The 15,753-nt window shown below is 47.7% G+C and overlaps 1 protein-coding gene across 1 annotated transcript in view; it reads right to left on the reverse strand.

Moving 5' to 3' along the window:
- Dscam (Down syndrome cell adhesion molecule) overlaps positions 1-15,753 on the reverse strand; it is a 487,830-nt gene that overhangs the window by 198,803 nt on the left and 273,274 nt on the right. The window contains exon 9 of the mRNA XM_005375986.2: positions 2,367-2,645. Coding sequence (XP_005376043.2) covers positions 2,367-2,645 — 279 coding nt within the window. The remainder of the gene's footprint in view (positions 1-2,366; positions 2,646-15,753) is intronic.

The following is a 15,753-nucleotide window of genomic DNA, read 5'->3' on the forward strand; positions in this document are numbered from 1 at the left end:
TGGCAGGAAGATGAGTCCAATACCTGCTACTCAGTTATGGTCCTGTCTGACACGTTTATGTTTATTTTCTCCCTTGGCCCGGACTCAGAGCCTGTCATTTCCAGTCATTGCTCTTGGTTCCGCCTTGTGGAGCCTGTGCCCCGGCGTTAGTGCACTACTTCTGACACCTCCCAGTGCTGCAAAGCGTCTAATGACCCTCTCCTCCGTTAAGTGGGATGTGGGGTGTTGGGTCCCAGTGATGAAGAGCTGACCAGCACAGAAACATCACGGATTCAACTCCTTCTCATTACCTTGGCCGTTACTGCCTTCGTCCTGGGTGCGCTTATCCTGCCTGCACTTCTGAAATCGTTCTGCAGCTACTCCCCCTCTTGTGGCTCAGGTCCTTCGTCACATAGCTGCTAGCGTGATAATTAAAAAGATCAATCAGGCCTTGTCACCACCCTATTTAGAGGCAGCAGCATCCTCTCTGTGCATGGAGGAAGAAAGCTTCTACAATAACTGTGTATTCCGATCACCCCGGGCACCAGGACTCAAAGTGAGCTCATCTCAGCATCAATTTGGGGATTTTACAAATTACTGATGCTTGAGTCACACCCCCAAAGACAGCCACTCAGTGAGCGCAGTGTGAAAGCTGGACATCAGAACTTCTTTTCAGCTCCCCATGGAATTTCAGTGTAGCAGAATTTGAGTACCACTGACCACAGATTTGGGGGAAATACTGAAAAAAAGAAATGACACACACGCACACTACGAGGACCACCACCACGTGGTCATGGTCCCTGCTGACTTCCCAGTCACCGTGGCCTCCATGCGAAGCACTCTCCTTTCTTGGGGCTGCGGCCCTGACTGATGATGTACATGGAGTGCATGTCACAGCGCTGGCTTTCGAAGAATGATCACAGGGAGATTTCTAGGCTTCATCGCAATTCCTTGCACCTTTGTCTTGGTCAGAAAAGCCTGGCTGCTCTTCCTTGAAGGAAAGGTGATCTGAAGAACATCCACATACACTTTTATCTATCATCTGTGTTCCCTGACCTGGATCCTTCAGAGCTGATTATGATGAAAATAGGCTGGCGGAGCATTTTGCCCTCCTAAAGCAACCCTGGGAGGCCCTCCCCCTTCTAAGAAAACACTTCGGGAACAGATGAGTTTGGTTCCCATTTTCATCTTCAAAAAAGTAGAAGGAAAAGTTCACGCATTTTGATTTGTCTACTCAAAAGTGTAAGGTGAAAGAAAAGGAGTGCTGTGAATATCTTTAGTTTGTATCTTGCTGAAAATCTATTTTCTCACTTACATGCCCTGGGAATTATTGTTTCAGACACAGGGAGTCCGTTTCTTCACGTGACTCCACGTGGGCCTGGCTTTCTCCCCTTGGCCGGTAGGACAGAGAGCTCCTTTCCAGTGAGAAAGAAAGTGGCGGTGCCGGGGACACAGATTGAGGACAGAGGAAGGACAAGGAATCTCCTGCTTAAGGAAGAGTCTGCTACTGGCAAATCTGAAGATAACAGAACTCATCTGCCTTCTAAACCAGACCCCAGCTTTGGGAATTTTAAAATATAAATGGTCAATGTTACCTAAGTTGTTAATTTCATACTGCTACCTTTGAGTAGGCATGGATCCGGTAGTCTTGGAGAATCAGTAAGTGAGAATACCCACATTTGATAGGTTAGGGACAACGTGGAGCTTAATTCACGAATGCAGAGTATGAACCTTGCTGAGAAGCTGGGGTCTTGAATGAAGATTTGAAAGAAGATCAACTCATTTTAGGTGTCCTGGGGCCAGGCCAGTGTCTCCTACATGCCAGACTACCTGGGTTTAATTTTTTCTGTAAGTACTGTCACACTCTGCTTCATTTAAAAATGCCCAGGTAGCCTCCCAAAATAATAATGGATTTCACGCAAAATAGAAGAAAAGGGCAAAGAAAACCACACTTAAAAAACTATGTAAATTTTGGTAAATATTAATTTTAGAAGCCAAGTATCTTTTGGTAAATAGTAATTGTAGAAGCTAATTTTAGATAAGAAATATTATTAAAAATTTCTGAGTACAATAAATACAGTCAAGCAACAGCTAACGTATTTTAGGCCTCAGGAATCACTGGGTTAGGTCAAAGGCCTATGGCATGAATTAAATCCTACGGCCCCAGATTCTCATTTGCACATCTCTTGGTTGCCGATTGTGGGAAATACTGGATTAACGGCACAGGAAACCGTGGTGTGGGACTTAGGGGCCTCACGCGGGTGTCTGCAGTCCTACTGTTTGAAAGGGAGACTGAGTGTCTGAGTCGGGTCACTCGCACAGAGTAAGCGCCAGGCGGCGGCAGGAGCAGCACCGGCTCTGGGCCGCGGCCGGCAGGCCTCCCTCACCTCTCACGATGAGCTGGCTCTGGTGCTCCACGGCGGCGGCCTCGTTCCGGGCGATGCAGGTGTAGTTCCCGTTGTGCATCAGGGAGAGGTTGGAGATCCGCAGGGAGCTGGTGAAGTCGATGTTGTCGATGGTGACCCCGAGGCTGGCGGGGATGGGCCGGCCGTCCTTCTGCCAGGTGATGGTGATAGGCAGGTCCCCCGAGACCACCACGCACGGGATGAAGACCCGCTGCCCGATGGAGAATCTCGGAAACTCAAAGGGCTGAATGAAGGGAGGGACTGCAAGGGAGAAGAAAGACAAAGTGCGTGAGGGAGGGACTCGGGAGCCGCGCCTCAGCCTCCGCTACGGCACCCAACATGCCTGCAGCACCTCCACAGCTCCGGAGAAGCGGAAGGCTGCTCCCGCTGTGTGGATTGTTGTCGTCCCCACGGAAAAGGGTGCCTTGATTCGAACGTCAGCAAATATGACTAATTTCACTGAGTTCAAGACTTTTCTAAATTCAAGAATTATTTTTGAATTAAAACATTTCAGACTTCACGCTGCCGTGTAAAGGAAAAGACGGTTTGGGTCTGGATTTTCCTCCAAATCCTTTAAAAATGATGCGTACTAGAGAGTTCTCTCCTGGTTGGCTGTGAAGGGTAAGACAGTCACTTTCCCCACCTGCCCACTTCACGCCTTGCCACCAGGGATGCTTCAAACGATGAAGACATGGAATCTGTGGTTTTATTGTTGAAGTTCTTTGCTACGACTAACGGCGCTGTGAAGAATACATATCCCTGTTAGGGAAATTGGTCTCTATGTTCCACACCCCTTAACATTATACATTCGTGCGTAGATCCTAAATTAAGAACTGCAGCCAAGTTGTTGAAGTGGCGCTGTGTTGTTCAGGGGGACGTGGTCAGAGGCCGCAGCCCACACAGCCCGAGCCACCGCTACACTCAGCCCGGAGAGCTCCCTCCTAACGAGCCTCCACCCATCAGCTCCCACTCGGACCATTCTCCCTCAGTGCCTTCCTCAATGGCGGCATTATAACCTGGAGAGGATGAACTCAAGGGAGCTCAGTCTGAGCCCCACCTATGCTCCAGGGGCGAGTCCTTAACTCCTGCCAGCTCCTGTCAGCCTTACCGGGCAGCTATCCCTAGGTTTCCTTTGCAGAGGAGACACTGAGACACAAAAAGAGTAGTCTGGCCTTAACTAACAACTGGTGGGCTGTCCTAGGAGGGCATCCTGCCTGAGATCAGAGCCTGCACTGCTGGTCTTTGTTGCGGTGTTTTTTACATATATATTTATTTTATTTGATTGCCTTTATTTTATCAATCTTGCCTGAGACAGGGTTTTACTATGCAGTTCAGGCTGACCTCGAACCCACAGTGTTCCTCCTGCCTCAGCCTCCCGAGTGCTGGGATCACAGACATGTGCCACTACACCCAGCCTTGGCATATATTTTTAAATGAAAAATTTTATTTGTATGCAGAGGAATGGAAATAACTATGCGTACAAAGATTCTTAAGCAAGCAATAATCTAATAAAAATCAGCTGGGTGATTTTGTAAGCCATTAAGTAGCAAGATGTCTTACAGTTTGTTCATTAATCAATTATAGATTCATTTCTCTTATCAACTCCGGGGAGATGTGTAAATCTAACAGGAAACCTTGTATTCACTCACTCATTCACTCATGGACTCAGGCGCTGTTTACCTGGCACCTGGCATGTGCTTGGCAATGCTGCTGTGCAGGGTATGCAGCAGTATCACAGTGTGCCAGGCTGTCCTGGCACTGCACTCGGTCCAGACCCAGGCAGTAGAGAGCAACCAGGTACTGAGGGGCTACGCTGGTACTGAGCATTATTACTACTGCTCTGTCTGCGTTCAAAAGCAGCAGGAGCTGGAACCGAGTCACAGACCCTGCCAGAGCTGTGGTGGTGCAGATCGCCTCTTATCAGAGAAGTTAAAAACTAGCCAAACAAAGACTGCTGGAAGTGCGAATGTCGTCAGTGCAAAACTTCTGTGGATTCTCAATAGCATGCTTCAGCCTTGGGGCTACGAGAGCTGATCTGACACGAAGAGGGAAGGACCTCAGGACAGGCTCTCCTGGTGAGATTCAGGCAGGATGGTTCACAACTGGAATGTGCTGGGGCAAATGCTGCCTGGCACCAAATATGCCTACATTTCCTTCCATGTGCCCCAGGGCCATGGGCGCTTACTACATAGCGATGTTACTGGTAAACAAGTCTGCGCGTCTGTCTCCTTTTGTCTCCTGTGGTTCTCACTCACAGAACTGCTTGTCAGGTGCTCACACACACCCTGGTGCTGGCTGTGGGCTCGGGGTCTGTCATCTGGACGGCAGATCAACTTTCCAAAGCCGGAGCTTTGAACCAGACGTCTGCCTTCAAGTCCAGCTGTGCTACTGGACAGAGTTAGGAACTTCCCCCAGGCCTTGGTTTCCTTGTTGGTAAAACAAAGTGTGCAGCCCTGGTTCTGAGAGCGAGAACCAGGGTCACACACTGGAGCAGGCGTCTCAGTAAACGTCCCTCTCACCAGCATTGCAGATGTGATGCTAGCGTTGAGTTGGATGCCAGGCGGTGGGGGAAAGACTCAATTTCCCCCCCAGGTCCAGGAGGAGGAAGAAATAGATAAGGTCTTACATTCCAGTCCCCAAAGCAGGCAAGCAAAGTAGGTGCTTTCGAACACCCAGTTAATAATAAAGCAATGTAGGCGTCAGCGGTCCATGACTGCTGAATGTAAGAGTGTCCCCTTGCATTATAAGATAAACGAAGGACTCAGGCATACTATCTTTCAGGAATACAGGCAAGAAGTAGTTACAGAGAAAACAGGGTTCAAAACAAAAACCAGTGAACTAAGATAAACTAGTAGTATAATTGAAGCCAATTAGCATATATATTGGAATATTTCTAAAACAATGGAATTTGTAATTTGAGAAAGCATTGGACCTACTCCCTGATTCCTGCTTATCTCTCTTCTGTTTTGTTCTTGTGTTTCTCATAAACAGAAACCATGCGATATTTGAGCTTGTGTGTCTGACTTACTTCACGTAGTAGATTTGTGTTATTATCTGTTTTTTTTATAAGGGCCTTTTCGGCTTATGTCTGTGCTCTGAGCAATTACTTTGAAGATAACAACATGCAGTATAAAAACTATGGCTACTCTTTTATTATTTGATCACGAAACTTTATGTTGTTTTTCTCATAAAATAAAAAATGTTTTTTAGAAAAAGAACAAGTACCAGAAAAACTGAACTCTGTGGCTTCCATAACTCTGAAATATCTGCCTTTCACCGGCGTCTGTGATTATGAGGAATACGACTGCTGTCACCCAAGTAGATTTTGGAAACCCTGCCATAGAGAACACTGCTGAAAACAAGAACCGAGCCTGCCTACATGAAAGCAAAGGTCACAAGCTAATGTGCGTGGGACACTCAGAGCGAGACCCTTTGCTCTGAAGTCAGAGCACCACTCCTGCTCTGAATATGGTATTTTAAACCATTTTGACACTTTCTGCTATCTCATTCTGGGTCAAAACCAGATGCTGAGACTCAGGTGTGTGCGGGGCCTCCCAGGCGGCCGTGGTGGGGGTGAAGAGCCTGTCTGGGGACTCAGCCTGAGTGCTGCAGCCTGCCGCCCTCGTAGTTGGCTTTCTTAAAAGCAAGCAAAACCGGGGCTGGGGATTTAGCACAGCGGCACAGTGCCTGCCTGGCAAGCGCAAGGTCGTGAGTTCCATTCCTGGTACTGGAAGAAAAACAAAACCAAAAAAAAAAAAAACAGAAAGAAAGCAAATCCAACACAGGACGTAGCTGAGAATTCGCAGTTTAGCCCATGCATCACTTCGGCAGCATGCTGGTCTACACACTGACTGTCCCAAGTGTCACCCGGGGAGGTGTCATTTCAACCAGTTGATTCTAGTATTGAGTAAATTTTATTAAATTCTTGTTTTTATATTTCCTGTTCTACTATCTTGTGAAAATTAATGAAACAGTAGACAATTTTTGATCATCCTGTCTTTAAATAATTGGACCGATGTGTCCAATTAAAAGGAAAAAAATCAATATTTTAATTTTTAAAACATCTTTACAAAAACAAAAGAGCCTGTGGAAAATAGTGAAAATAAAATGTTGCTTGGGGAAGGAACGGCTCTGTACGAGGGAAATGTCCTTGTCCCCGAGCAAGGCCGCGGGCGGGGTGGGTGAGCATCATTTCACCGGCCACAGGGCCTCACCAGGCGTGCCATTTGTAAGGCGAATTAACCTCGAGTCCATTTGCCAATAGTACCAGTTCTCTCCTCACTGTCTCTGCTTTCTCTTCCGTGTCAGTGATGAGTCACAGGTCTGCCACAGAGAACGCTTCACATTTTGTAAAGGGCCCAGGATCTTGTATTTTGCATTCACGAGATATAAAATTGGAGGGGAAAATCTAAGCCAAGCAATTAAAAACTCTTTCCATAATTTTACAGAACGTTGAACCACACGTTCAAGACACCCTCACTAGTTCTTCTGGTTCGTTATATTCCCTAAATAAGGTAAATCCCTGAGTCCTGTTGACAGTGAAAGCTTGTAATATTACAGGAGCAGAAATTCTGAGTGTGACACGCACCTGGTTTTGACATAACCTTTCTACAAGAAGTATGTAAATATCTGCTAAATGTCACTTATTACCAGGGTTGTGTGCTTTATACTGGGGGGAATTCCTACTCTAAGACAGCTCAGAGCCATCCAATACTGCCAAATGCCAATTTAGACGCATTTTCTAAACCCTTAATAAGAATGCTAAATCAGGATGATCTGTTCTAGTGTCTTGTCCCTTAGCAGTTAATTGCATCCTATTTTTCATACAGTGAGTAAAAACGTTTCCTTTCCCTCAGATTAAAAGAAGGAGTATGTTACGCTGAGAAAGTCGTGGGTGTGGTTTTGGTCAATTTGGAGCAATTAGCAGTGTTACTGCGATCCGGTTGTTAAAGTCTGGGATTCCATTCTTCCCATGTGAAATGAGGCTGAAGAGACGCAGTTCATGAGCGTGTTGGCAGACAGCTTAGTACCACGGCCCCCTCGGAGCCCTAGGTGGCAGAGAAAGAGTGGCCAGTTCATGTCCTTCTCTCCTCTCTCCTTCTATACCTTTTTCAATCCCAAAACCCACATTTCACTGGGAAAATCTGAACAGGAGGTAATGTGGAGGCGGAGAGCTCCTGAGACTGTTTTCATTGCCTGGTGGGACAGGATTGAGGCTCTGGTCACAGTTCCATGGGCCTAGAGACCCAGGACTTCTAACCCCTGGGTCTCTGAGCCTTTGTCTAGGGAAACAGTGCCAACACCTGGCCGTGCTTATGTGGTGTGACATTCATGCCAACTGTGGGTTCCTAAATGACTTCTGAACAGTAGTGGCCAGAGCTGCTCTGGTCATTGTGATTGGAGTTCCTGCATCTGTGCCCGGCCCCTGGAGGAGAGCGGAGCTCAGGGGGACAGTGAGGGATAAAGAAAACCATGTTGGAGACGACAAGAACTACAGGAAGGCAGAGGTCTAAGATGTTCACAGAAGTGGGCCCCTGCCTGGCCTCTCCCCCGAGCTCCCCTGAGGTTCAGTATGAACTGATGTTAGAAAACATCTAACCCTGACCTAGAAACAGACATCGTCGAGAGAGCCAGCGAGGACGCTCCGGCCCTGCATGCGGCTGGGAAGGGCAGGGAAGGACAGGCAGAGTCCCCAAGGCACAGTCGGGATGACTTTGAGGATCAGTCTCCAAGGCTTCCTTAAAGGGCTGTACCTTGGGCATACTCAGAGTAGTCCAGATCACATGAAATAGAACATCTAACAGTATCTATTTTTCTCTAGGCATTGATTAGAAATGACACATTAGAGTTTTTGTGACAGAATTAATGAGGGCTTTAGGTGTGTTTGGAGAAATTCACAGTTTTTATTATCAAGGCTTGCTCAACTGAGATGTATACCTCCTTTAGGGCAGGGGATAAAAAAGAAAAGAGTGGGCTGAAGTTTGCAGAGAATCCCGGGGACCGGCCACATTCTAAATTATAAGAAACATTTTCCCCTATGGATGAGAAAAATAGCTGGGCCTAATCACCTATCTTTTCCTTAATTTGGAAAAGTGCAAGGTCACTGGGCCTGCTGTGACTTCAGGAACTGGTCACCATCAAAAGCAAACAGAGGGCCAGGGATATAGCTCAGCGGCACAAGTGCCTGCCTGGCAAGCACAAAGTCCTGAGCGAGATTCCCAGTACCAAAAAAAAAAAAAAAAAAAAAAAGCAAACAGAGTGGATGCACCTGGAAAATACAGTGTTGTGTGAAATAAACCAGACACCCAAGCTTTAATACCGTATCGTCTCTCTCATTTGAGTGAGGCAAAGCCCAAAGGAAGAGAATGATAAGGATAGAGAGGCGAGGACAAGGGACTAGAGCTCTTGCAATAGGGAAGGAGACCTAGGATAAAAGGGAAAGGGAGGAGGAGGAGAAGATTGCCAGGCACAGGAACCTAATACCTCAATGAATGTAAATGTGGTGTGCCATAACATGAACTCAGATCAACAATAACCAGAATGGAAACCGGGTGTGGTGGCACACGCCTGTAATCCCAGCCCTTGGGAGGCTGAGGCAGGAGGATCATTTCGAATTCGAGACCAGCCTGGGCTACAAAGTGAGCTCAAGGCCAGTTTGAACTGCATAGTGAGACCCTGTCTCAAAAAACAAAACAAAACAAAACAAAACAAAAAAACAGAGTAGAAAATGGGGTCTGGAATTGGAGGAAGGGGAACGAAAGGAGGGGAAGGAAATTAAAAAGAAAGGAGCAAGCTGCGGAGTGCACACGTCCCACTCCCCAAGACAACAGTACGCCGCAAGTACGGCAATTAAAAATGAAGACAAACAAAACAGCCCGAGTGATGCTCCTGCGTGTCTCCTGTATAAACATGTACATAATTTCTTTATCCGTTCATCTCACGATGGTCCTGCAGGTTGTCTTCCTGGCTTGGCTACTGCAGATAATGCTGCAGTGAATGTAAGTCAGATACCACTTTCGCACTTGGATTTCATCTCCCCTGGATATCCACCCAGAGACAGACCGCCGGGTTATACGGTGACTGTTTTTAATGTTTGGAGGAACCTCCATACTGCTTTCCTCTAGGACTGGATGGATGCACATTCTTGCCAACAGTGTGTGGAGCTCCCTTCTACCCTCATGCTTGCCAGAATCGGTTACCTTTTAACTTTGTGGTCACGGCCACTCTCACGACCAAACCATGCAGGCCCAGTTCACAGATGACCCGGTCATCTGCAGCCTCAGCACGTTGGCCCCTCTGTCATTTGGACACCAACTCTGCTATAGACGCTGCTGTGTTGGAGTATATCTTGCCACATTTTGTTTCCTGGAAGTTGTAAAGGTGGGTTAGACTATTTTATTTTCTAGCGCCATTTTTGAATGCATGGAGTTTCTCCTATATAGAATTATTATCTTTTTTTACTCAATAAGGATCCCCATATGGCCAATACAGTGTCAAATTTTCTCAATTATTAGAACGGACTGATACAATTTTTGTATGGCTAACATGATCTAAGATTATTTATGAATTAAAGAGACCAGAAATATGTTCTCAAGAATAATTCACTAGTATTTCTGCTTGCTTCTGGTATTTAACTGTCTACACAGATGAGTACTTCTATTATCCTCAAGTTCCCTCTACCTCCTCGGCTCCAGCTGTCAGCTTAATGTTACTGATTCCATGATCTAAATTTTCAACCAAAAATCCTTCTCCAGCTTCACAGCTGCTGGTCCGACCGTTTGCTGATATCTTTATCTTGATGTCCCAGACGCATCTTAAATCCCAAACCAAGCACAGCCCGCTTCCCCTTCAGCTAAGCTCTGTTTCCAAATTCCTCTTCCTGTAGTGGCAGGAAAATCTCACAGGGTAAGAAGCTCAGAACAGTCAACGCCATCTTCGCTGTACATTTTTTTTGTATCTCCAGCAGCTCCCAGTGGGTTCTGCTCTGCTTCCCAGTGTCTACTGTCTGGTGGCTTCTTCCAAACATGCCACCGTATCATCATCTTTCATTACAGCTCTTCTCACCGTGTCCTGACTGGCATCCTTTTTTGTTTTTTTTAAATTCAATCTGTCTCCACTGCAACCCCTTCTATACCTCGATCAGATTAATTCCCTACCATGCTGTTGTGAGCAGGTCACTCTGCTTCCGCCACCCCATCGGATGCTGCACGCTGTCCCCATCTCTGTGCCCGCACCCCGCCCTGACCCAGTCCCTCATTCCCCCCATCTGACCGCAGGGAAACTCAGCCCAGTCCTCCCCTGCTCTGGGGACCTTTTCAGGCTCCGGAGCCTGTGGAGGTTGAGCTCGGATCCTCCTGGGTGCTCTGTTTTGACTCCATTCCACACACGCCTGCCCTTGGTAAGAAGCCCACTTCTCTGCTTCCGCATCTCCTCCTGCAGGCTTCCCTGATGAGGATGTTGAAATCAGCGCCTTTCTCCCTGGCCCGCTGCTGCTGCCCCAGCTGTGGACGCCCCAGAGGTCATTCTTGCTCCTAGTTCCTGGGCCACTGGATGAGGCTGTCACAGGGCTGTATCACAGCCCAGCCTCGCCCTTCGCCTCGTCCTGCTTCCTCCCCCTCCTGTCTGTGTGCGCTGCCCATGAGACACCCCTGGGAAACAGACTGGACACCCGCGCATGCCGTCTGCTTCCTGCAGAACCCAGCCTACATCTGACTGCGCACCACCGACACCAAACGGGGGTCTTCCCATTCCACCTGCCTCTGAGCGGGCACCCTCTGTCCACGCTGCTTTTATTCAGTTTGAACTGTGACTGGGGAACCACATGTGCTGATGTCTCTTTCTGTAAGACCCATGTAACCATGATGAGCAGTGCCTGGCCCCTTCCCATAGACCTGGAAGAGGAAGATAGAACGAATGGAGAATAGGGGAAGGTTTCTTTCCAATAGCTGCTCATTACTTCAAAGAAAAAAACCCTCTGGGTTTGTTGTTGTTGTTGCTGGTGTTGTTTTTACTTATCAAACTGCCTGGATTTCAACCATGGTCTGGAACTGAAATGTTGCCCTCGTCTCTAAAGGTTGTAGTAAATCGGAGATGAAGGAGCTGACTCTTCTACAGTGACTTTTAGTTTTTTTTTTTTTTTTTGGGTTTTCTCCGGTACCGGGAACCGAACTCACGACCTTGCACTTGCCAGGCAGGCGCTTTTGCCGCTGAGCTAAATCCCCAGCCCCTACAGTGACTTTTAAATTAGATAGTTCCTATGCAGGATGCCTATTTTGGATTGCATCCAAAAAAACTATAAAGAGAAAAACTATAGTGTCATTAATATGACCATATGAGAAAAAGGTAAAAAATAGCTTTTCTCCTTTAAAAAGCTGGCTAAAGTAACCAAGTAAATCCATGCAAGAAAAAAATAATTAACATGCTTTGGGAATAAAGACACACTGTCGGCACAGTGGGACGGGGGGTGCGGAACAGTGAAGAAGCTCCGAGGGCCGTCGCAGCCCCGCCCAGGCCTGGTGGGCAGATGGTCTGCGTTGCTACGCTGCGAGCCCGTGGCCTGGTGTGGACAGAGGTGGGCGGCTGCTGGAGGCGATCCTGGTAATTTTTAGAAAGGTGTCTCAGAGCCATAATCAGATTATATTGACATAAGTAGCGTGTCATACCAGTTTAGTGGACAATTTCAGAGTTCAGGGGAATTTCTTGTCACACAGAGTCCTTGGTGAGAGAACGCAGGAGGCTCCCTGGGCGAGGCCAGCAGTGTGTACGTAGCAGATTTTCAGCACAGCGGTCAGCTTTCTAACCAGCGTCACTAGTCCTGAAGAAGGAACCTTTGAGTTCCATGGACTGTGGCTCTGCTTTTACCTCATGACTTGCGTTTCATCTGGTTGTCATTCATGCACCTGTCTGACAAGACCTAATCGGAGGGATGGTCGCTGGGCTCCAGGAGCAGGACAAACAAGACCCGTGGGATGGCTGGCGTGCGTGTCAAAACTTGGCTTCCTTTTTCTAATTAGCTCCTTTACCAGGATTGCTAGAAACAGCAAAGCACTGGCTTGAGAAGTATGTGCTACCACTTTGATTTAACACACATCATCTCTCTTTAGAAGCCTGGCTATTTCTCATAAGTGATGTAATGTGGCATATATTCTGAGCAAAGTGGTGAAATACGTCACAGTGAAGACAAGGGTACCTTAGAGGTAATTTTGATGCCACAACAAAGCTGTTAAATTACTTTGGCACTGTCTTAAGAGGTTGCACGGGTGATACAATAAAGGTGCACTGTTAAATACCTGAAGGTAGACCGAGCAAAGATTTCCCCCAGGTGTTCTAGCCGTGCTAGTAATTCATGTTGGCAAAAGTCCGTACAAAACCAACCACAGGGACCGCCTGTCCACTCCTGCGGGCCAGCCGTGTGTCCCTGAACAGCTCTCTACTTCTCTGAGCCTCAGTTTCCACAGCACGAGGACTCAGGCAAGTGGACTTTTGGCAGAGGCACATTCTGGTTTGCTCAGTGCAAGGCTCAGAGTGGAAACTTGCAGATGGCCTTTATCACTGGTAGACAACTGGGAAGGTAAAGATTGGCCAAAACAAAGCGCTTTCCCCCACCCCTATGTTCGTGCATAAAACAAGCAACCTGTTCTTCCTCAGATACATTAAACAGCTCTTCGACAATAGCTTTTACAAGGACAATCGGGTGCGCGGCGATAACACTTCACATATTCCTAGTAGCCGCTGAACTTACTGTGCGCTCCCCCGTCAGTGCCTGGGCAAGGCCAGGGAAGCTAAAGAGAAAACAGAAAACAGCAGAATGAATGCGAAGCAGGAAACAATTGGGTTCAAATAATTCAACCTAGGATTAATTAAAGTACACATGTGTGTAAATATGAATTAAAATCATACACAAAAAAGACTGGATTAAGCATCAGGTCTGAACAGCGTCATACACAAGACTACAGAGAAGCCGGAGATGAAGAAAGAGAAGATCTACTAGGAAAATCTGAGATGGAAAAGGTGATGGATGTTTTTCTTCAATAATATAAGGTGGAATTCAAGACAAAAAAAAAATCACAGGTTAGAGCAGAAAATAGCTGATCAACAATGACAGCTGGTAATTCTAACATCCTTTTAAAGACTTGACCAATGAAAGGAATAAAAATAAGCAAAGCTAGAGATGACGTATCAGTGCATCTAGGCTAATGCCGGTAAACAAATCTATGCCTAGCAAATATGAGGACAAATGAGCATCATTTTCAAGATAGATGAAATGTCCCTAGAGAAAGCGCTGATCCCTTCGCTGATCTGAGACTGTTTCTGCGAATCCCGTCACCTTCTCTTGGCTCCCGCAGAGGAGAGGAAAGGGAGAGCCGCTGATCAGCGACAGGATCGGAAAACGGGCTCACTGCATGGAGGAGGGAGCACTGGGGTCCCAGCTGCCGCACCCACGCACATCAGCGCGGACTGAACGCGGGCAGAAATGCGGGGGAAATCTCAGGAAAAAAGGCAGGGACGCGTCTTAGTGAACTCAGGCTTCTCAGTGGAGATCAAGGGACTAACACGAAGCTCAAGGCAGGAGACACTGGGAGACGATATCCGCAACCCTTCCCGAGTGAAGGAGGTTCTCCTCTGCGTTCGAGAATGCAGTGGAACAGGATGTCGCTGCACCACTGCTGGCAACGCAGGGAAAGGGAACAAGGGAGTGTTGGACACGCATCGCTCAGCTCAGTAACGGGGGAAAAGCAAATGCAATAGAGCGCTGCTTTAGGCCAGTTAGATCTGCACCCTGTAGGTGCCTGCCGGCCACAGCTGGCTGGGATGCAGAGAAAGGGAACCGTCCTTTGCAGCTACAGGCGGCACGAACCAGCATAAGAACTGTGCAGGGTACTCAGCAGGCATGGCGAAGTGAGCGCGAATGCCACCCTCTGCCAAGGCTCCTTCGGGTCCCGGCTGTTCCCGTGGAAATGCATGGCCGCATCGTACAGGGTCAAAGAGCTGAGAGGTGGGTGACCTAACATTTACTGTGTTACCACCTACGCGTCTAAATAAAGGCATAGGACACAGAGTTTAAATACGTGCGGTATGAGCGCACCAGTGAGTGCCTGTGAGACGGGAAAGAATGGTGCCGGGATTGGTGGCTCCTGACAGGGAGGGAGAAAGCCTGTCTTGTGAGCAGCACTGCAAGGCACCGAGTTGTGGGGAATGGGGTTTGGGGTGCGGGGTGTGTGCTGAGCATCACGTGGGCGGTGTGGTCTCCCCAAGCTCTAAGTTCAGCTGCGTCCTTCTGACGCTACAATCACAGACCCCATCTAGACACACGCAAGCGCACATCAGATGTGCTCATTTACATCTGTCTTACACGGGCCGACCACACGGGCACATTTGTATATTTCATCACATGTCTTTCATTCATGTGTCAGTATATCTTTATGTAATATACATAAACACTATCACGTCACATATGTGTATAACCTGCACAGCGCCGCTGAACACACATACTTGGACAGCTACTTGTGTTTTGTACCCATGCGTGTGATAGATCCCACTGCATGATTCTGGATAATGGAGAGCTGCTCTTTTCTGACTTAAAGCACCACCAGCAGAGCAGCACCATGGATCAGGCATTTTGTCTTCCTTCCTTCCCCACCTCAGCTTAATTCTCTCCTCCCCTGAGCTTTCCAAGGGAAGCAAGCAGAACAAATAGAGTAAAACATTCTCTCTCCAACAATTCTGATTCAAACTAGATAAAAGAATTGTACCCTTTGATGTCACAACAAAGCTTACACAGCCCTTTGCCCCTCTGCTTGGGGGAAACCAATTTCAGACGCTGGTTCCCAGAATGTAATGACCTGTCCTCTTGGAGAAAGGTACCTGCTTTATTTTCCGCTCACCCCAGGGCAAGGCTGTCTGAGGGGAAGATGACGCCACAGTGTGAACCAAATTCTGCAGCTCCAACAGCCCCACTGCAGGGCTCCTTGCTTGGCCTCTAGAAGGCAGGCACAGAGAGTGTCCTGCTTCAGCCTTCTTTACCCACGTTAGGTTATTACAGCAACAGCTAGAGTGTAAGTTCCCAGCAGAAGCAGTGATCCAGCTCAGGGTACACACGTCAGCCACGACCTTCACATTGCTGCAGATCTATTTTTTTTCCTCTTACAGCATGAATAACACAAACTCTCCCTTCCCAAAGTGGCCGTTGAAAACTCAGTGTGACACTTTGGCAAATGATAGTTGTTTTATGGCCACGCTCAGGTGACCTCAGCTAACAGGAGCTGGGTTCCACACTGCTCACCTTGAACTAACGAGAGACCTAATGAGCAACGGAGCCTTGAGAGGCTGTGCCTTCCAGAGACAACATGGCAATCCTGGTGACCCGAGA

Source organism: Chinchilla lanigera, unplaced genomic scaffold (genome assembly GCF_000276665.1).
Source record: "Chinchilla lanigera isolate Chin_1 unplaced genomic scaffold, ChiLan1.0 scaffold00006, whole genome shotgun sequence".
Lineage (NCBI taxonomy): Eukaryota > Metazoa > Chordata > Mammalia > Rodentia > Chinchillidae > Chinchilla > Chinchilla lanigera.